The sequence below is a fragment of the Clarias gariepinus genome, chromosome 11, assembly GCF_024256425.1.
Source record: "Clarias gariepinus isolate MV-2021 ecotype Netherlands chromosome 11, CGAR_prim_01v2, whole genome shotgun sequence".
Lineage (NCBI taxonomy): Eukaryota > Metazoa > Chordata > Actinopteri > Siluriformes > Clariidae > Clarias > Clarias gariepinus.
The window spans coordinates 21,822,313-21,844,976 of record NC_071110.1 but is presented as its reverse complement, the minus strand read 5'-3'; the positions used below and the strand labels follow the sequence as shown (position 1 = coordinate 21,844,976).

General features: G+C 37.6%; 1 protein-coding gene across 1 annotated transcript in view; it reads right to left on the bottom strand.

Moving 5' to 3' along the window:
- Positions 1-5,126: 5,126 nt before the first annotated feature.
- Positions 5,127-22,664, bottom strand: part of LOC128533255 (dynein axonemal heavy chain 7-like) — a 45,758-nt gene continuing 28,220 nt past the window's right edge. Inside the window, exons 41-63 of the mRNA XM_053507509.1 lie at positions 19,861-20,191; positions 19,413-19,759; positions 19,065-19,245; positions 18,191-18,376; positions 17,718-17,881; positions 17,197-17,351; positions 16,679-16,869; positions 16,388-16,521; positions 15,187-15,522; positions 14,479-14,605; positions 14,073-14,267; positions 13,754-13,846; positions 13,456-13,632; positions 13,154-13,315; positions 12,225-12,425; positions 11,901-12,062; positions 11,248-11,433; positions 10,817-10,954; positions 10,059-10,289; positions 9,606-9,758; positions 9,210-9,387; positions 9,014-9,117; positions 5,127-6,358 (exon numbers count right to left, since the gene is read on the bottom strand). Of these exons, the coding sequence (XP_053363484.1) occupies positions 6,152-6,358; positions 9,014-9,117; positions 9,210-9,387; positions 9,606-9,758; positions 10,059-10,289; positions 10,817-10,954; positions 11,248-11,433; positions 11,901-12,062; positions 12,225-12,425; positions 13,154-13,315; positions 13,456-13,632; positions 13,754-13,846; positions 14,073-14,267; positions 14,479-14,605; positions 15,187-15,522; positions 16,388-16,521; positions 16,679-16,869; positions 17,197-17,351; positions 17,718-17,881; positions 18,191-18,376; positions 19,065-19,245; positions 19,413-19,759; positions 19,861-20,191 (4,339 nt within the window). The 3' untranslated portion in view covers positions 5,127-6,151. The remainder of the gene's footprint in view (positions 6,359-9,013; positions 9,118-9,209; positions 9,388-9,605; positions 9,759-10,058; positions 10,290-10,816; positions 10,955-11,247; positions 11,434-11,900; positions 12,063-12,224; positions 12,426-13,153; positions 13,316-13,455; positions 13,633-13,753; positions 13,847-14,072; positions 14,268-14,478; positions 14,606-15,186; positions 15,523-16,387; positions 16,522-16,678; positions 16,870-17,196; positions 17,352-17,717; positions 17,882-18,190; positions 18,377-19,064; positions 19,246-19,412; positions 19,760-19,860; positions 20,192-22,664) is intronic.

The following is a 22,664-nucleotide window of genomic DNA, read 5'->3' as shown; positions in this document are numbered from 1 at the left end:
TGAATCTCAAAAAGTGAGATATAATACTGAATCAGTACTGACCAACATCAGGCCTTATTATGGTGCCATTCTTCAGTTTGACAAGAAGCTCCCAGTATGTATGTTTAGCAGGGTCCCCTGCCCATCCGTTCACACTTACAAGGAATGGACCATAATTTAGATTGTCTTCTATGGTGAATCTGTGTGGAAATTCAATAGTAAATTAAAGTAAGTATTAATTAAAATTATTACTCCCAAAGCAGTTATATCATCCCTACTACTTTCAGTGTCCTTAATTATATTTTATTTATTATCCCACACAAAGAATTCTTTACATTATATAAATTAGTATGCCTTAAATCTTTAGTTGGTATATTACATGACAGAATATACTATTATTCTAAACAAAAATAAAAGCTAGACTTGTCACTGATATCTAAGAGGTCTGTATTGAAGTCAGTGAACAATCTTTTTGATCTTTTTACTATAGCAGTAGGTTTTGTTACAACCAAACATTGTTATATAAACTCACGTGAAACTTTCATTCGCTGCTTGTATCTTCCTCATAGCACCAAGTAAAATCCCCCTGAATGCAATCTCAGTGTTGAAAGTCAAATTCACCGGTCTGGTTTGCTGGTTGTAAACAAGTAGTGAAATAGGATAGGACTCCTGGCAATCTGCAAACAGAAGGAAATTTAGAGGGAATATTTAAAATTGTAACCTTCCTGTTATAACATACAAACTGTATATAACTTATTAACATTGTTTATTAAGTACAAATTCCTACCCCATCTGACATATACTGAGTGCAGATGGTTATACTGTAGTAGTCTTTTTGTATTATTTCATTACATGCTAAATTGTGCATGAACCTAACCTACTGTATAATGTCCTAAGAGATCTGGTCAAATTTAAGAATTTTATCAGCTGCTAAACTACTGTCACTTATGTAACAACAGATACCACACAAAATAAAAGATTTGCCAAAAATAAGTTATGCATTCTCACCTGAAATAAAGACCAGGGAAGCTGAAAGATAGATAATCATAAACAAAGACAGTAGAACTGATACTTTGATGGCCATCTTAACAATTCTTTGCCCTAGAGCTCTCTCTCTCTCTCTCTCTCTCTGATTGTGTGTGTGTGTGTGTGTGTGTGTGTGTATTTTTCTGTCATCAGACAAGATTATATGCTGCATCATTTTTTTTTCGGTTCCTTTCCAGTTTCAGGAAATAGTTTTACATAATCTATAACCTTTGTGGTGATATATTTCACTAGTGCTAACCACCACAAGGCACATTCACTCTATCTCAAATCTCATATGGCTAAAGATTAATGCTTATCTCACTTAAAGCATTTCATTAAAGTATTTCATGCCACTTTGATATATTCACATTTCAAGCTAAGTGCATATAAGACATGCTATTTCAGAATTACAAATTCAGTTTTTTAAAATATATAAAGTGTCTAGTCATACATGAATGACATATTTTCTTGTAATACAGGTACCAGATGCATAATTAAGCTGGCTGAAGTCTTAGATTTTAAATTAAACTTTGCGTAGCAATGTCGACATTATGTTTATTGAATACAATTAATAGGATATAATTGAATAAAAATATACTGTAAGCCTGCTGAATTGAAATCCAGAAGCTGTGAAAAACTGAGATAAACTGAGTGAATTAGATACTAGAAAGAAAGCCCTGCTTTGAGGACAGTAACGTGTAGATTGTGAAAAGGACTTACAGCAAATATAAATAATCATAACCATTTCTGAACAAAAGGGAAGTTTTGCAAGAACAACATACAATCTCACCCGGTCTTGTTTGCTCTGGAGTTTTCACTTTGATTTACATCCTTAAAACGTATAGTATGTGTCATGTGTCATGTGAGTGTGAGTCACACAGTGTGATTAAATTGTGGACATTTTTTCAACAAGTTGAACTGAAGAGGTTCCTCATCTTCAATAGTTATAACATACCCTGTTTCCAAGACTCTAACTGAGATGAAGTAATTGTCTTCTTTTATTGCTCATCTAATCAGATGCTGACTATAAATCTACACCTAAAATTGTGCTATATTTAATTCAATTCAATTTTATTTGTATAGCGCATTTAATAGTTGTTATTGTCAAAAATTATGGAAGTTTGTATGAAATGTCAATGTGTGTGGATCATAATGATCAAATTGTCCCTGATGAGCAAGTCAAGGGAGACAATGGCAGGGAAAAAAAACCTGTGATTGCAGTATGATAAAAAAACCTTGAGAGGAACCAGTAAACAGAGAACCTATCCTCATTTGAGTGATAATGAACATACAACAGTGAGCAGGGTCAAATGAACTCAGGGAAAAAACTGAATTGTGTAACAGGCAAAAAAAAAAATAGACATTAAGGAGTTTAGTGCTAAAATTCTTATTATAATTTTATTATATAAAATTATTATTATTTTATGTATCTTAATATTAATTATGATTTTTTTTATTGGCTATGGGTAATCTTGAAATCAGTGTTTATCAGAAAAAAGTGAACTAACTAGACTGAAATATCTATTTATAAAAAAACCACAACTATTCATAACTCAAAACTATTGGATATTGCTACATTTCAAACATTGTTATTATGTGTAATTTAATTTGTTAAAAGAACTGGAAACGAAATCTAACTAGAAAAAAGAGTAGACTATTTGACTCTCGCTCAAGCTATTCATGGCTTTGTTCTATTCCTGTACAAGAAGACCCTCTGTGACACTGTGGTTGTGAGTGCCCATGTTTCCCACTAGCTTTTCCCAACTGGCCTGTCAGTTATTGCTGGTCAGTCAGTTATTGCTGTGGATCAGGTTCACAGTTATGTATGGCTGTACAAAAGTGCTTTCTGTTGCTCCTTACTATCTGGTCATTGACTAGCAATAGTAGGCAGTGTATGGTCTTGGCATGACCATCGTGGCCCTGTTTTGGAAGTTCTGCATCCATACTTGGAACCTTCTTCTGTGTTGTACACTACTGAAGTGACTTTTGGTGTTTTTAGTTTTTAGTGCTGATCTTTTTTCGACTGAAAAGTCAAATCACTTCAGAGTCAGGAGCAAGGGTCATACATGGGCTTTGAACCAACAAAAACTGCAAACAGTATGATGAAAGGGATGAAAGGAACCCCTTTGCTGTCTAAACTGCCCTTTTTGGAGAATGGGCTTGTATAAGCAAACTGGCTACTCTATCTACTCTAAATGTTTGAGATGCAAACAAAAGGAAAGTAAACTGGGCTCTTTTAGAATCTGCACGAAACTTCTGCAGATGTTCTATCAATCAGTGGTGGCCAGTATTCTTTTCTATGCTCCAGTGTGTTGGGGAGGGAACCTTAAATGCAGAGATGCCACTTGACTGAATAAGGTGGTCAGGAGAGCAGAATCTGTGGTAGGCTTTAAGCTGGAATCGCTGTAGCTGGAAAAGAGGACCTTGAACAAAATGCTGTTCATCATGTCCCACACCAGTCACCCTCTGTATGGAACTTTTGCCAAGCAGAGAAGCATGATCAGTGGCAGACTTCTTTCACAGAGCTGCTCTACCAACAGACTCTACAACTCTCGGAAATAAAGGTACAGTTTGCACTAATGAAGGTACAAACCATTGTCACTGGGGCAGTACCTTTCAAGGACACAGAATTGCAAAAACAAATTTGTACCAATTCTGTTTGTACAATCAAGGACATTATATGTACCATGGGCAACCAAAATGTAACTTTTGTTTTATAAACTTGCTGGTACATTATTGTACTTTAATCAAAGGTAAAAATCTTGTGCTTGAAGGTACCAACCCAGTGAAAAGCCCTTTTTGTACCTTAATGGTGTCTAATGTGTTCCATTGGAAACTATAAAAAAGTAATTTCCTGTTAAATAAGACATTCAATCAATTTATTATGAACATATATGAAATATGTTTGAACACTGCCTTAGGGTACAGTAAAATATTCTGTAAAAATACATCTTACAGGTTTACAATAAACAAACATTTAAACTAAATAAAACACTTCAATTAGCTGAAAAACCTTTCACAAAATACAATCACACAAAAATTGTACAGTATATAAAATACAGTTTTCCATCTACAATATCATTTTTCAAACTTTTTTCACAAAATACCATTACATTTATCCAACATTCTTTTAGAGCAGAAACGAAATCAAAAGCATTCAAAACACAGTAACAAGATGCGCACAAACCTAGTGACTATACATATCTGAAAAACTCTTAAACGACTGCAACAACTTTGCAAATCACAGCTGTTGCTGTTCCCAGCTAAAGGTTATCATGGGCAGTGGATGGTAATTAATTGTTTTAAATAAATAAAAATGTGTGCAAATATCTTACATCATTGGGTGCAAAGCTAAATTAGCTAATTTAATAACCCCCTTAGGGGTCTGCAGGTGGTTTGAGGCCCTGAAGAAGTTCTGACATTTCCTGACATTTGTATATTTTTCAGTTAGTTATAAATATATAAATGGCTAAAGCCTGATTACACTGTATTTAGCACAAACTGGGCTACAGTAATATGTGAGCAGCATGTATGTACAAGTTTATATTTTGGAGAAAATGACAGTTATGCATAGTACTTGAAAAAGTAATGTAATTGAAAAAAAAAGTCACTGAAATAAAACCACAAACCACATTCATAACATTTGTGTACAAGTTGTTTGTGGCTTCAAAATGATGTGACATTCATCCTGCTCACTCATTTACAGAGAACAATATATTTATTTACATTTTCTAAGATGAACTTAGATGAAATTATATACAGACGGCACATTTATGGCATTAATATGGCTGTATAAAAACTCACATTCAGGGTAAAAATGCAAACAGGAACAGTGCACAATAAAAAAAATGGGTGTTAAGTTGTATACACAGTAAGTCAGTATACAGTCATACATCTTTTTGCCACTTTTGAAAAGCACTTCCTGTTCAACTGCCGACATAAGTGAACATGGCATACCTGGCATTTCCATGGTGTTTTTTGCTCCTTACCATACACTGCTTTACAATACACAGATCTGTCCTAACTGTTGACATAAGCATGATAACACAATAAAATAAACGAATGTGTATCATCATCATCATCATCATCATCATCATCCATCACTAATGACCACACATAAAGGTAACACAAGCTTTTGTAATGTCATACAACAACTGAACTTTTTTTAAAAGTCTGAATATCACAAAAATCTGTAAGCTACATAAACAAGTATTTTAGCCACCTGGAGCCAAAGTGTTTGTGCTAAATAACATTATAGATAGCAGCGTCATAAGCTAACCAAAATCTAATCCAAATAGCTACGGTAAGCTAAAGCAATGTGGAATGTGTGTCCATCATTAGCACTGCAGACTGCAAATCTCTCAAAAGTTCTGCACCTCATAGCTGACAAATCATGCATTGACTGTGGCCTGACCCGCCGATCCAAGCGGTCATGACCACCAAAAACTCTATTGGCTTTCTATTGGAGCCTTTGTAATGCTTTTGGCAATGTTCTGCCGAGAAATCTTGGGTCTTGGCATTCATATGGCTGTTATTTTGATACATTCCACTTACAGAAACATTGCTGCAGACAAAGTACACCTTAATGGCAACGTCATTATTCCCTTATAGCAGTAGCCTCTTTTAGCAGGATGATGCACCCTGCCACACTGCAAACACTGTTGCTTGATAAGAGGTTAAGGTGTTGACTTGACCTCCAAATTTCCCAGATCTCAATTCAATCAAGGATCCCTGAAATGTGATGGACCAATGGACCAAGTCCAATCTAGGGAGGCCTCACCTCACAACTTACATGATCTTAAACAATATGCTGCTAAGATCTTTGTGCCAGATACCACAGTATTTTGTACAGTTGTTAACCATTTGTTATAATTGCACAAGTAGTAGCTACAAAATACTAGGCAGGTGGATTTCATGTGATGGCTAATCAATGTAAAAAAAAATAAATAAAAGTTTTGGTTAACAGTCTCTCAGTAAAGGTAAGTAGTTTTGTTAACACTATAAGAGTATAGTTAATCGTTTCTGTTAACAGCATGAGCAAAGAGTCTTTTTGTAAACACTATAACTGTATAAAGTGATTGTGAAATGTGTAAATATTAGCAGTGTAAGTGGTTGACTGAATATTCCACCATTACGAACTCTTTCTTTATGAGTCTAGCTGGCAAAGCAGAGCAACTCCGCGACGAATCCAGTGCTCAGGTGGGATGTCTGTGTTGAGGGTCATGGAAATTACATAATTGGTGGAGTGGCCTGTGGTGGACAGCGTTCCTCTTCTTTCACTAGTCTTATACACGGGGGAAAGGTAGCATTGCCGCTTAGGGATCTCCTGTTCCTTCATGGGTTTGAGCCAGATCTACAACAGAACAAGTCAATAAGGAGAAACATTTCAAACCCATACAAGTCAGACAATCTGTTTCCAATTAGAAAAAAAATATAATTTAAATAAAACTTACAGTGGAACATGGGTTTTTGCGAGTAACACGGTTTGCAAGTGTTCCGCAAGACAAGCAAAGACTTTTAATTAATTTTGACAAACAAGCAAGTCTTCGTTTACGAGTACCGAGTATCATGTAGCACGCATGCGCTTCTTGTTTTTTCTCTCTCTTGCGCCGCGGAATTTTGGGCAATCATCTCCCCTGCTCGGTCTTAGTGCGCGACTCTTACTGGCATAATCAACATCTGTGCAAGCGTGTACCGTTTACTATAACACTCTGACCATGTGTGTGTGCGTGTAAAACATATTTTATTTTGTGTTTGTAAGTTCTTTTTGAATGAATCTTAACGTGACTCAGAAGAACGAGTAGTCTTGAAGAGAGAGGGATTTGTTTATTTTCTACTGGGCGCGCATGCGCAAATCATTGCAAAACCTCCGTACGTTATGTACAGGAAACAGAATTGAGCGATTCTCTCAATGACTCTTCTACTTTGAGTCGTTTGTTCTTTTGTCACGTGACTCCTATAGACGCTATGAAGTGCAGTACACAGGAAACAGAATTGAACGGTTCTCAACGAGTCTTCAAGTCCCAAGTTGTTTATTCTTTTGTCACGTGACTCCAATAAACGCTATGCGGTGCAATAGATTCAAAAGAACGAACGACTCAGACTGAAAGATACTTATTCTGTTTATTATTATGTGTCCTTAGCTGCATTATAATATTTTCATGACTGGAACTATAGCCAAAATTTGTGCGTGTAGATGTATTGGAGGTCTTTTTTATTGAAAATGCAAAACTTTATTTTATTTCTGATCAAAAAAATGAAATGAACTAAATGACTCAAAAAAAGATTTGTTCATTTGATGAATGAGATTCAAAGAACCGAGTCACTAAAATGATTCAAACTTCCCATCACTAGTGCGCACGTAATTTGACACAGTGCCCCTTCACACACACTCTCGCCTTTACAACCCCCCACCCCCTCTCGGCTTTACACAGACACACACACACTCTTTGCTCTGCACAGAAACACTGCTCTGTCGCGATTCTTTTCAAAGGTAAAGTGCAGGTTCATTTGTTTGTTTGTTTAACTTTACAGCGATTCTGTTAGTATGCGCTCATGCGAGTGTCATTAGCAATGTTCCTTGCTAATTTTTTCAGACAAAACAGTCTTTTTGTTAATGTGTGTGTGTGTGTGTGTGAAATTCAAATAAGACAGAAAAAAGTTTTACTGTGTAAGATGAGAAGGGAGAGACGGGAGGGGCTGATTTCTCCCCTTCTCATACTTTAGATTCACACACACACACACACACACAGCGCGTACGCGCATAAAAGGAAACACTGTCTGGGTTTATTTTTACTTTTTTTAAAGGTAAAGTGCAGGTTAATTTGTTTTATTTTTACTTTATATTTTGTATTAATTATTATTATGTATTTATTTTTTGGGGCTGTGGAATGAATAATTTCAGTTTCCATTATTTCTTATGGAAATATTTACTTTGATTTACAAGTGTTTTAAAGTACGAGCCCGCTTCCGGAACGAATTATGCTCATAATCCAAGGTTCAGCTGTATATAAAACTATCTGGGAGGGAGAAAAAATTATATTAAGGAGAACTCCCCATGAAAAAAAAAAACCTATCTGGGAGGTTTTATGAATGTAGCGTAACACACACATACAAGAAGTACTGAATATACTTAAAGGAAGGACTCATTTTATACTCATTTTATATATATCACACATCTGAGTTCGTGTGAATGCTGTAACTTGGGAAAATAAAATGAGCACTTCCTGTAAGCTGTCTGCAAAACTATAATTTAACTTCTAGTTAAACTGTTGTTGTTTAGTGCTTAATTTATTTTTACATAAAAATACAGCCATTCCAAATATGAACACAAACCTAAAAGACCAGAAACTTATGAGCACCCACCATGAGCCCCTATCAACCAATCACAAATCACAATTCAGAGAATTTCTGCCAATTCATGCCAAAGAGCTCATTAAATAAAAATGTCCTTTTAGGAAATTTCCCACTTTGTCATGAATGGAGCATAAAATACTATAGCTGATAATATATAAATAACCACTTAATGCTAGCTAGCCACATCCAAGTCACAAAAATGTCTTTAATTTTATGAATTAACATTTTTGCTATAAAATGGTATGTAAATAGGACTGACCAAATATGTTTTCTAAATGTTCATCTTACCCAAGGGCACCTTGTTTAGCTCTGCATCTCTGTGATGAGGCTAAAGTTGCTAACAGGTAATGTGAGAATTTAAAAAAATGTTTTTGTTCTTGACAAATATGTGATCAATTTCGTATCCATATTGTGTAAAACACCTACATGAAGGAGCTCTGACCTATCTCGAGTACAGTCTGACAGGATGATGTGTAAAGACCAGTTTGACAGTGCTGTATGTGATTTATGTTTAAAATTTTACCTTGCTGATTAACTTACATAATGCATCAGGTGTTATTATACAGTGTGTCGATGCATAGTTTGTAACCAAACCCTGAGGCATATAAAGAAAAGGACATGAATAATAAATAAGGAAATGATAAATAGGTACCACTGGCATGGTGTCATGGAGGATCTTAGGGTAAGACTCTCCCAGAAGCTTCTTTTCTCTGTCCCAGCGTGCTCCTTCCAAGAACAAACCCCGGATGTAGACACCTTCCAGGGAAGAAAAGAGAAGGCATGGGTTATAAAAAACATTCACAAGCAGCCCTCTGTTTCTGTCTATGTATCTTTTTTTTTGGTCTTACCGTCCTCAGGCGGCTCAGTGAAGTCCACGTCATCCATGACCTGGAAGTCAAAGGTGAGCAAGTCGATAGGGATAGTGTGTTTGCGAGCATAGTTCTGCTGACCTCCGGTTAGAAAAGCTTGTGTAAAGAAGAAGCCTGACATCCAGAACACAGCTGGCATACTGATATCATACCAGTCCTACACAAAGAAAACACACTGTTAACAATCTGTTAGATCATCTATCTCGTATAGATCTATTAGTGGATTAAAACAGCAATCTTTATTAACTCACTACAGTATGATATAACAAAATACCATACCTACAGCATGTTGTAAGTATAGTGATATAAATTTATAGGTCGGTGGTTTGTGTTATCTGCAGGTCTGGCATGTAACTGAGAACAGCCCAAGCTTACCTGTAAGAATTTGAGCCTCAGCAGGAAGTCATTAACGTATCCTCCGAGAGGTTTGAGGCTTGGGTATGACTTTTTCATCCACATTCCTGGAATACGGGTCCTTAGGATGCTCGTTGCTACTTCCTCTAACTCGGCTGACATCACCACCAGCCCCTAAGGCACAGAAAGGAAAGTATGTAAAGATGTGTCAAATACTGTCAATCTTCAGTGACAGGCACAATAGCAAGAAGTATGACAATAACTAGGCGTCTGTCCAACGGTACACAGGCTCTTTATCTCTTAGATACCTTAAAGTACCCAAAGCTCATCTAAGGTTGCACCTGTTCTAGGACTTTTTATAACATTAAGGGTTCCTCATCACATTTAAAGCACCTCTAAAAGTAATTTAAAGCCTTGAAATTATATAAAATGTTTCGTAAGGCATCTTATCTGAGGTTCCTCTATGGTTCTGACCTTGACGGCCTTCTGAATGTTGATACATGAATCGCGGATTGTCCGCAGCAGCTTGTTGAAGCGACCCATCTCCTGCACCAGCACCGTGTTCATGCTCTGTTTGTAACTGGTGGGATACTTGCGCATGGCTGCTTCTGTGTCAAAGTCAGGTGGTAGTTTGCTCAAAATGTCCGCCGCTACACCGAACACTGTATCGTCAGAGGACTTAGCATCACCGCCTGTCATGCGCGACTGTAGGGAAAAGATGATTAGCAAGGTTATGAAATTCATTGCCATAGTTAAACACCAGGACATTGCTTTCTGCTCACAAAACCTTACTAGATTTAAATTTTACCCTGAGCCTGCACTTTCTGTCACACAAATTTCCACAAGCAATGACCAGTTTCACAATAACCTGGATCATTGATTATTATCCGCACACTCACATTACAACACGTAGCAGAAAGAACCCCTTTTTTCATTAGTTACACAAAAACAAGGGTAGATTTGAATGCAAAAAATGGCATGTAAATTATTTCACGTGATTGAGAAAGAAATTACTGTAAATCATCCAATCAAGCCTTTATTTATACCATATTTCATCTACATACTACACATCAAAGTCGACAATGTCTTAAAATTGTGACTGGTAAAGGGAACACTGTGGCTATCACATTTCACTTTGCTGTATATGAATTATACTAAGCTGTGTTTTATTATTTACCCTGCTTGAAATGTATTTATATGAAGAAAATTTAAGCAATGAGATTTGATCAAACCTGAGTTAGCAGGATGCTGTCAAACAGAAGTTGCGTTTCCACTTGGTCCTTGGAGATGTCAGCGTTGGCGTTCATGCCAAAGATTTCAGGCGACGGGTACAATGGGAGGGCTTTGGTGTACTCTATGTAGCTGTTAAGCTGCAAAAGAAACAATATACTTCCTGATTGACTTAAAAATGATGCATGCAGCATGCCACGGTTTTGCAATGCATAGATAAGTCAGACCCTTAAGTCAATTGAGTTCTGGTGATCAGTTGACATGTGTAAAGTTAAATTGAAGAACAGGGCGTGGAAAATTGTTAATTTTTGTTCAACTTTGAATTTGTTAATGTTACTAAATATATATCATTACAAAGCAGCAATAACCAAAAAGAGATCTTTGTGTGTGTGTGTGTGTGTGTGTGTGTGTGTGTGTGTGTGTGAAATCATACCTCTCCTTCAGGTGGTGAGTAGTAAATCCCACTTGGGTCAAACTTGTACTCCGGTTCTTCAATTATCTTGTGTGTGTAGAAGATGGAGAGGATGGTGCGGAGGGTTCGGCGGTCCCAGTCATCCGTCACACGTCCTCCATAGTTACACTCTCCTGTCATGTAGCAGAGAGCATCGAACGGCACATTCTAAAAAAAAAAAATTATTTATAAAAGCATGTAACCATGACAACAAGCATAAATAACAGGTTTCTCTACAATATAATTCATGTTTGTAAGAATTTAAAATGAATCAAATAATTGTAAGTAGACAACACGAAGTTATGATATTTATATTATAGCCTACTGTATATACATAGGGATAATTTAATTATAATAAGACTGATAGTCACGTCATTCAGACAGGTAACACATTTAAGGAAAAGTCTTGAAGGTCGGGTTCCTAGGTGTAAATTCAAAAAAGGTGTGTTAAAACACCATTCTTCCAAAAGACACTCTCTATGTCGGTGTTTTAATGATGGTGGTAAACAGTGCTGTTAAACACATCGCTGTAAAGTTTCACATAGCTTTTCAATTGGGGAGTGTCTCACAGCCTCCTTTGCTCTACTGTTTCATTCCATTCAAAAAAGCATAGGTGTGTGTTTGTGTGTTCTTACTTCATATTGGCTAAGAAACATATGCAATTGCTGGACTGAGACCCGCAGGTCAGTTTCATTGAACTCATAAGGAATGTTCCAGCCCAGGGGTCCGAACTTCCTTCGCTCTTGGATAAGAGCATGAAAGAAACACAGACCATACAGAAGCTTCTTGAATATCATCTAAACCACATTCACACAACAAAAAATATTTTTGATTAATAATAAATATATAATAAAAAAATTATTAATAATAAAACATCCAGGTAAATAAAGATTTTTGCTATATTGTAAACCAAGCTTCTTTTTTTGAGGCTTGGTTTACAATATAAACACCTGACTTACCGGCTTCGAGCTGCTGTTAAAGAAGCCCGGATTAGAGATGGGGTCCATATTAAGGGAGCCAACAATGTTGGAACGCAAGCCCTTGGGGGCCTCGTTTGTCATCTTGACACCGTTCTGAAGTATGGCCACTGGGAAGTTAGGTGAGGGGTAACTTGTCAGCCACAGACGGAAGTCTGGATGAGTGTTGTCTGGGTTGAGCTCCTGGAGGAACAAAAAAATGTATTAGTTGGTATTGCAAAAGAGCTTGTGATTTATTACCTTGTGAAAATAACTAAACTAAAAAGGTAAAAGTGTTTAAAATTAAATAATTCAAAAGCTATCACACCACTCTACATACACATGAATCGTATTATTTGAGATATTTGAGATATACAGTCCTGTCAAAATTTTTTGCCCCTTCCTGATTTTTTTGTTTTATCTTTTGCACATTTGTCACACTTAAACAATTCAGATCATTAAACAAATATTACACAAAAATTAACCTGAGTAAATACAAGATGCAGTTTTTAAATAATAATAATTTTTTTCCAAAATAAAAAAAATGTTCAAACAGGCCTGGTGCTTTGTGAACAAGTAATTGCCGCCCATACCTGCTAACTGGTTGTGATGTCCTTGGCGACAACAACTGCAATCAAGTTTGGCACAAATAAAATAAAGGAATTTTGCAGAATTTCTTCATTCAGCCACATTGGAGGGCTGTCAAGCATGAATGGCCTGTTTAGGATAATCTCAAGCTGATTTATATCCAGACTTTTACTAGGCCACTCCAAAACCTTCATTCATTCAGAGGTGGACCTGGTGTGTTTCAGGTCATTGTCCTGAATTTGTCCTGCTGTATTTTAAATGCTACAAACTAACCCTTCTATTTCCAACTTTCACCTCATTCAGTTTTTTCTCCTATCTTAATAAACCATTTTATCCAACAGTACCTCACAAACTCGCTCCAGCGTTGTCATCCAGGACGTGGCCAGGTGGCAGTTTTGCAGCACCACCCAGGTTCCGTCCCTCTTTCCCACTTCAATCATATTCATGGCGATGGGACCCTGACCTTGGCCCAGTGACAGTGAGGTCAGCTTGCTGCCCTTGAAGCCCTGTGAAAAAAACACAGCAGAGACACTACTGAGACATGGAAAGGCTGTAAATACTGTACAAACATCTTGGAGTATTTTACTGCGGTGTAACCTGCTATACTTTCTTTCAGAAACAGTGAAAAGGAAGATGAATGTTTAACCTGTTCTTCCCCAAACTTCAGGAGAGCTGCCATGGGGTCGGAGCCTGGTGAAAGGATGAAGATGAGGGGAGCGCAGCTGTGACTGTCGGAAAATGCGCCCCCCAGGTTAAAGGGAGGCACCTCGATAAACCGCTGTCCCAAGCTGCTTAACACAAACTCCTGCACCATAGGAATAATCTGAAATAAAACAAAAAGGGAAATAAGAAACATATATAAGGGTTTCATGTATTAGCACTAATAAAGTAAAGTGCACTATGTAGAAACTCAGGTGATATATTGTTGCATATGATTGCTTTACCTTGTCTGGTCTCAGGCAGCGCACAACCAACATTCTTTGAAATTGTACCAGATTCTTTTCCCATTTTTCAGGGAAAGGTGTATGATGAGGTTCCTGTGTAACGAACAGACATGTTTGTATAGTTCTTACTTAAACCATAATTTTCATTGCCATGCTTTAACAACCCAACACAGCCGTCTTGTGTGCTGTTCCTTTAGGCCCAGTAAAATAAATTATGAGCACAATGAACTATCTCAGCATGTCCTCCTTTATTTTATCATTCGCATTTTCCATTTATTTATATATCGCTGTGGCATAGGCGGGGGGAAATCAAACACACCTTGCTGTCATATACTTCTTTCCATCCATCACTGAACTGTTCCAGGTTTTTTCGCAGGCCATTGAAGCGCACCAGCTCATCCAAGCGACAGATCTCATCCCATGATTTCTTGGTCAGCCAAGTGCAGGGTTTGGCGTGAGGGTTATCCAGACCCACGCCACCCGTCAGCAGAAAGCGCCACTCATTCTCGTCAATCTACAAGGTTTACCCAAGATCGTGCTTTAAAGAATTTATATTATTCCTGGTCCAGATGTAACTATGCATTGCAAAATGGTTCCTGTGTATCACTAACAGGAGCAGTCCCGTTATATGTGATATGCAAAACAGTGAGAGTGATATACTGTAAAGACCTCATATATATAATAAAGATACTTATTTTTATAATTAAGTGCAAGGCAGTACTTACACATCCTTGATGTTTAAGAAGGTTGACACTGAGGCAGAAGGAGAAGAGCAGCTTGTCTTTCTCGAAGAGTGAGCGACACACATTGACATAAAGCGAGTAGGTAAAATGGTCTTTTAATATCTGCAATCTGGACACACACAAATAGACAAGAAAGATAAATGTATACTAAAAATGATCAGAAAGCTGCATACATTACTTAGTGTTTCCTATGGTTGATATTATTGATATATAAATTCTAAAATTATTAAAATAAATTTTATTAAATTAAAACAAAAGACTTTTGGAGAATTTTTTTACAATTTAAAAATCTTTACCTAAGCTGATATATGTTTAGCATACCCTTTAAATGAAAGCCCACTTTTAAAATTTTAAGCCTTTTTAAAGTATTTAAAAGGCTCTTAAAATGCAGTACATATACACTGTTAAAATAATTGACTTTGATTATTAAGTGCACATAATTTGTGTTAAGCAAAGGGGATTTAAATAGCTCAGTGGTGAAAAAAGTTGCAATTATTGTGTAAGGAAAAATTAGAAATTATCAGATCCTATTACAATGCAGGCTAGAACGATATGTTTCACCTTTTTAAAAAGGAAATGGTAAGTAATCAGCTGCTGTCAAATTTTTAATGGTAAAAAAATTAATTAATTAATTTATAAAAAAAATACACAAAATTTCTACTAAACAAAACATTAATCATAGCTTCACACCTCTGCTCCAGAACATCGCTCTTGTCCGAGTTGTCGATGGAGGAGTTGAAAAGATTGATGAACCAGGTGAGTGAGTACTGGTACATGGGTTCAATGTTGGCTAGATCAGCGATGGAGAAGAACAAGATGCCAGAGTGGATGGAGATGGGTTTGTAGCCCAAACGTGTTTCATCAATCATTTTTTCAGTCTCCTCAGCCACAGCCTGCTTCTCTGAGATTTCATTGGCCAGCACTTTGGAGGAGGAGAGTATCTCCACAGCCACCTCATCCTCCAGGATGTTCCCTTCAGATGATGACAGTACTTCCAAGATCTTGTCTTCGAGCACTTGAAGCATTCTGCGGATGAGCAAGGACTGATTAGGGATTATACCCCAATTTCAATCAACTCTATGTTATTTAATTATTTTTTCTCAGAATTTCTTCCTAATTTAGTCGTGTCCAATTCTTCCCCATCACTAGGGGGCTTATTAATCTACTACTACCACTCAGTCGGGAAGGCCGAAGACTATCACATGTTTCCTCCGAACCACGTGACGCCAGCCTACCGAATCTTTTCGAACTGCTTGCTCACGCACCGTTGGGGCGACGTAACACACTCGGAGGACAGCGCTATCTGCTCCTTCCGCTTGCGTGAGCTCACAAACGCCCCTGGTTGGTTGTAGAGCTGTGATTAATGTGGGAGCACTAAGTACCTCTCACCCCTCTCTTCTGAGAGAGATTGGCCAATCAGCTTTCTCTAGACCTCCGGCTGTGAGAGGTTACAGCATCACCCGGGAATCAAATTCACGATCTCCGCATGATAGGGCAAATTATCAGCATGATAATTTCCACTGCGCCACTCAGAGGCAACTTTATGTTATTTTTATCATTATTAATATTAGTCAAGGACTTGCTGGTACAGGAAAATAACCAACCGTGGGAGTCCGAGTTACTCTTACCTTCCTAGAGATAATTCCAAAATTGTTATGAGTCAGAATTTTTATGGTTTTTACCACATTTCACAAGAAATAACACCAAAGCTCTTGGGTAGAGTTTGTTTCTGCATTATTCTTTAATCTGAGGCATCTCTTTAACTTATTAAACTAGTTTGTTAGTGATTATATAACCTTAAGCAGCTTCAGGGGATAAACACAAGCAGCAAAACATCTGGATTATCCACAGATGTAACAGGAATAACGGGAAAGGGGCCCTTAGGTCATACTTCTTGTTTTCCGCTCCCTGAAGGATGAGGGCTTGTTTCTCCTCCTCTAGGTCTGGTCTTTCTCTAGCCACTACTATACCAAGCAGCTGGTCTTGAATTCCCTCAGGTGTGATCATGAAATTCAGAAGAGTCACCTGAACATCCGAAGTGAATTGAAATAAATAATCTACACAGGATGATTCCAGATCAAGCAACGTGTTTAATTATGTTTTATGTTTGGAGTCTTTTAATATTTACTACTCCTACTGGTGTGTATGTGTGTGCGTGTGTGGGTGTGTGTTTAACCCCCACCTTGACTGAAGTCTCTGGCAGATAGTGTGGGTTGCGTAGTTTTGTGGTGATGTAGAAGCGGAAGTTGGGTGAGTACTCTATGGTGGAGTCTCCCAGCCGGATACATACGCTCCCACCCTGCTTAAACGTCTGCTTCAGCAGCAGAGGCTCAAGAATGGCGTCCAGCTCCTCACCTACATTTTCCAGCAGCACTGGAAGACAAATTTGTTTTATTCATTTGGCTTCAACTGAAATCTTCTTTAAAAATAATGAACAGAAAATATTATTCATAACAGTAAATATATTATTTATTGTAATTATTTCATAAGTAGTTCATTTTTCGAAATCACTGGATACAACAGATGTAAATGTCACAGTAATTATATTACTTTTTAAAACATCAAGTTATTATATTAAATTAAAACTCTGATTTGATATAAGGAAATATTTAATCAAATAAAGGAAAAATAATAGAACGCTTATGAACCAATAAGTATGTTGCGTTTGTGTTTCTGTAAAACAAATATAAGGCAAATTACCTGGCCTGCCAAACTGAATGCAATTCTCCAGCGTCCTCACATAATCACTGTCACTCAGTTTGATAACTTGTAGGCTGGTGTCCTTCTCCATGTTCTTAACCCACTTGTTTGCTTGGCCCTGTGGGTCGATCATCAGAGGCCATCGCCTTGCGTTCCTGCACAGAAGGCATGTCAGACAAACAGGTTCGGAACATTACAAGACCTTGTAAAAAATCTTAAAAACATTCACAAGAATATTCATAAATTCCACCTTAAATAACATATGCCTATGGCCAGATTGAATCAGATTCAACACTGTTCTTGTATAAAGCAGTATGTTCACTTGTCTATTTGTGGCATGTCACAAGATATAGTGCAATCACAATACAAGAACAGTATGATGTTTACTGCAGATCATGCATCAGAGTGCCAAGCTCACATCAGCTCCACAGCTGTCATACAGAAAGTCGATATCAAATTTTAGGAACAACGCAAGTGCTGAAACACATGATCGATATGTCATTTCCTGAGGAAGTACGTACGAGATGATGATGGCGCTGTCAATGGAGAAACTATCTGATGGAAGACCAGCGATAGTCCAGCTTCTGATTTTCACCGGATCTCCCAGAGACTGCTTCAGAGTCACATTCTTGGAGCTCGGGATCCCTTTAGCCTTGCACAGCTTGATCCATTCGTCTATAGAACTCTAAAAGTTTACATTGAAATAAAAGTTGGGAAAAATTGCTTGCTTAAAACCTAACTAATTATGAAACCGTGAACAAGATGATTAAATTAATTATTTACAAAAAAGTAGCTCCTGTTCCCCTTGAAGTCAAAAACATTATCCTTTATCATTATGCTTCAAATGATGCATGTAAAATAAAGAACTAGACTGAGTTGTCATGCAAATGTGGTGCTTGACAAATATATGCATGCACTACACTACTATGTATGTGTGTGTGTGTGTGTGTGTGTGTGTGTGTGTGTGTGTGTGTGTGTGTGCGTGTGCGTGTACCTGTCTATAACTCAATGTAAAAGGCCCGAGGTAGGCTACTATAGCAGCTGAGATGAGAATATCTCCAGTTAGATTGTTAAAAAGGTCTCCCAGGTTCAATGCCAGCTCACTCCAACGCGTCTTCTCTCCTCCTAAACCGCCAATTAGCTGTTCTGCTCTTTCCTTCTTCTTACGACACAGCTCCACCTAACAAAAATGATTAAGTTACATTGTTTGGCCTAAATCTTTTAGAATATAGTCTTCTTGAACAAAAGCATCAAACATGCATAAATTGATCATTCCTGGCACATGGGCTCTAATTTAATTAATTAATTAAATATTATAAACAGTTTTTTACATTTAAATATTATTTAGAAATGCTAAGTGGATTTTGTATTGTTTGGAAAAAATAGGTGTGATTCTGGGATTAGTTTCGAATTCACTGTGATTTATTAACTCATACTGAACTTTCCAGTGATCAGGCCTCTGCATTATCAATAACCCACGTTATATAATAGACAACTTCAACTATTCTGAATTAAAATCAAAGCGGATTATCCTGAGATCGCCACAAAAGCACTGAAAAACCCTACTTCCATTTTTAAAAATCTATCTCTGTGTTAACGTGTGTTGCTGTATTTATTATGCCTTTTATTATGCTTTGTTACGTGTAAAATTATCTTATATAAGTACGTGGAAAATTATCTTATATAAAACTGGTCTGTGGTACCAAAAATGTTGGAGACCACTGTAGCATATACGTAGCTTGCTGCATTTACACTTAAATTTCTTTAGAACAGTGTCTATTGAATTTAAAATACTTTTGTACTGACATGTTATTGTTGTGTTTTTTGTTGATAATAATAATAATAATAATAATAATAATATGACCTACCTGATTTTCCAGGTAAGTCTTTTTGTCTTTGTTGGCCTCCAGAGTCTCCTGAAGTTTGTCCAGTTTGTCCTGGACCTCCTTTAAGGCTGCCTGCTTCTTTTGGAGGCTTTCTGAGGCTACCTTTAGCTTAGCTTCTGCTTCCGCCAACTTCTCTTTCTTAGGAGCCACAACTTTCGCAACCCTGAGAGAAAAAACATTATAGAGATTATTTATTTTACCAAGAAATTTGAACAATGAACTTTGGATCCAGAAAACAATTCAACAATGATGACTGTATGGGAACCATTCACTTATTGGTAAGATTTAGGATGCTTACAGTACTTGCCTACTCATGTTATACAAACTCACTTGTCGTAAGCTTCCATAGCACAGACCCACTTGCAAAGGCCCTCAGCTGCAGTGGATGCTGACCGGATTTTCTCAGGGACAAAATCTGGGTTGCTGATGTATTTGCTGCGTATGATCGCCATGTAAGCAGCTGGAATGTTGTCTCTGTTGTAATCGTGCAGACTCTGCAGGAATTTCATGTCACCCAGAAGCTTCTTGGCTGGGCCCCAGAAGTCCTCAATCTTTTTGCCCGGACTGGAAGGATCGGCGATGCGTTCAGGTTTTATGCCTTTAAGGATACAAATCGCCTCCATCACGAGTTTGACTCCACCTGGAGGGTTTTTCATGGACTTCACCAGTGTAATGTCCTACAGAGAGGCAAACAAAGTTTGGGGTTGTTAAAGCACAATTTAAGAGTACATTTGATGCTAGAGATAATTGTATTATATTTGTGTGTGTGTTTCCTTGCCTGTTGAGTAAGTGTATCAAGTGCGGCTAAAGCTGCCTCCAGGATGGGCATAGCAACAGCCAAGTCTGCATCACACTCATCTTTGATAGCCTTGGCAGCCATAGCCTTTTCATTTGCCTCCGCTTCATCTACGCGAACCACCTTCTCGGTCTTGGCCACCTCCAAAGATTCATGCTCAATCACCACCATCATCTCATCTACCTTTTTGCTAGCCACCCCGAGCTTTGGCTGAAGTTCTTCTAGTTCATCTTTCATGACGGTCACTTGAGATTCAGCAGAGTTCAGCTTCTCCAGGCCGACCTCATAGCGCTGTTTTAGCTGCATGACCTCGCTGAGCAGGAGAGGATGATATTTTTATTATAGTAATATACATGTTGAAACATTTTTCATCGGCTAAAATTCTTATATACTGTATATACAGTGGCTTGCAAAAGTATTCAGGCACCTTGAACTTTTTCACATTTTGTCACATTACAGCCGCAAACATGAATCAATTTTATTGGAATTCCACGTGAAAGACCAATACAAAGTGGTGTACACGTAAAAAGTGGAACGTAAATCATACATGATTCCAAACATTTTTTACAAATAAATAAATGCAAAGTGGGGTGTGCGTAATTATTCCGCCCCCTGAGTCAATACTTTGTAGAACCAGCTTTTGCTGCAATTACAGCTGCCAGTCTTTTAGGGTATGTCTTTACCAGCTTTGCACATCTAGAGACTGAAATCCTTCCTCGTTCTTCCTTGCAAAACAGCTCCAGCTCAGTCAGATTAGATGGACAGCGTTTGTGAACAGCAGTTTTCAGACCTTGCCACAGATTCTTGATTGGATTTAGATCTGGACTTTGACTGGGCCATTTTAACGCATGGATATGTTTTGTTTTAAACCATTCCATTGTTGCCCTGGCTTTATGTTTAGGGTCGTTGTCCTGCTGGAAGGTGAACCTCCACCCCAGTCTCAAGTCTTTTGCAGACTCCAAGAGGTTTTCTTCCAAGATTGCCCTGTATTTGGCTCCATCCATCTTCCCATCAACTCTGACCCGCTTCCCTGTCCCTGCTGAAGAGAAGCACCCCCAGAGCATGATGCTGCCACCACCAGATTTGACAGTGGGGATGGTGTGTTCAGAGTGATGTGCAGTGTTAGTTTTCCGCCACACATATAGCGTTTTGCATTTTGGCCAAAAAGTTCCATTTTGGTCTCATCTGACCAGAGCACCTTCTTCCACATGTTTGCTGTGTCCCCCACATGGCTTGTGGCAAACTGCAAACGGGACTTCTTATGGTTTTCTGTTAACAATGGCTTTCTTCTTGCCACTCTTTCATAAAGGCCAACTTTGTGCAGTGCACGACTAATAGTTGTCCTATGGACAGATTCCCCCACCTGAGCTGTAGATCTCTGCAGCTCGTCCAGAGTCACCATGGGCCTCTTGGCTGCATTTCTGATCAGCTCTCTCCTTGTTCGGCCTGTGAGTTTAGGTGGACGGCCTTGTCTTGGTAGGTTTACAGTTGTGCCATACTTCTTCCATTTCTGAATGATCGCTTGAACAGTGCTCCGTGGGATGTTCAAGGCTTTGGAAATCTATTTGTAGCCTAAGCCTGCTTTAAATTTCTCAATAACTTCATAGCTGACCTGTCTGGTGTGTTCTTTGGACTTCATGGTGTTGTTGCTCCCAATATTCTCTTAGACAACCTCTGAGGCCGTCACAGAGCGGCTGTATTTGTACTGACATTACATTACACACAGGTGCACTCTATTTAGTCATTAGCACTCATCAGGCAATATCTAGGGCAGGGGTGTCACACATATGGGATGATTTGAACAATAATATTAAATATAAAATCTTTTTTATTATCATTATTATTAGTAGTAGTATTAAATAAAGTCTATGTCCGGGTATTCGCTGCAATATTGTGTTTGTTTTTTTTTCATTTTTTTATTTTATCAGTGATCATTAAACTGCTCTTCTATTGCGCTTCTGCCAAAACCTCTAACACGCATTCTAAATTGGCGCCTAAATCAAATTTCTTCGGCTATTTTAAGATGTGTGGCAAGCACTCGCGATTAAAAAAAAATTTCCAAAAAAAGAAAAATTAATCTGGAAGGGCGGATGTTTCAGGAAATATGATAAGAGAAGTATTTCTTCTGTGAGGTCAACGGCAAGCCGGTATGTTTAATCTGCTCACAAGCCGTGGCTGTGCAAAAAGAATACAACATTAAACAGCATTTAACGGAGTTAAAAGCATTATGCGTACGTGTGTAGACTTGCGTATGTTAAACCTCATCTAGATTTTTATTTGTTAAAGGAAAGTTCTTATTTGTAGTGTATAGTTAATGTTCATATCCAAAGTGAATGATTTTTTTTTCATTTGCATTAACCATAAAGAATTTATTTTTGTATATGATTTTTTCTAAACTATTGAGTTATTAAAGGCAGTTTTTTTTTTAATTGTGAAGTGTTTTTCTAGTTTGTAAATTATATTGTAGCCTATAGCTTTATATTTAATGTAACTGTCTGTACACAGAGTCTGCAGAATGTTTTATTTCCTATTTTATCATTACTAAAAAGTATCTGACAAGTAATATTTATGTTCAAGAGAAAGGATTTTGCTTGCCATTACTTGACATAGTTTTTTCCCCAAAAAGGAATAAGAGTGTTAATGAACAGTTTCTGAGGACTTGTTTAATGCTGTTTTACAGAATATAGTGTATTTGTTGTAATTTGATGCACTATGATTAAAAAAACAAAAAACTAATTCGGCCCGCACATGGTCACTTTCTTCTCATCTGGCCCTTACCCTAAAAT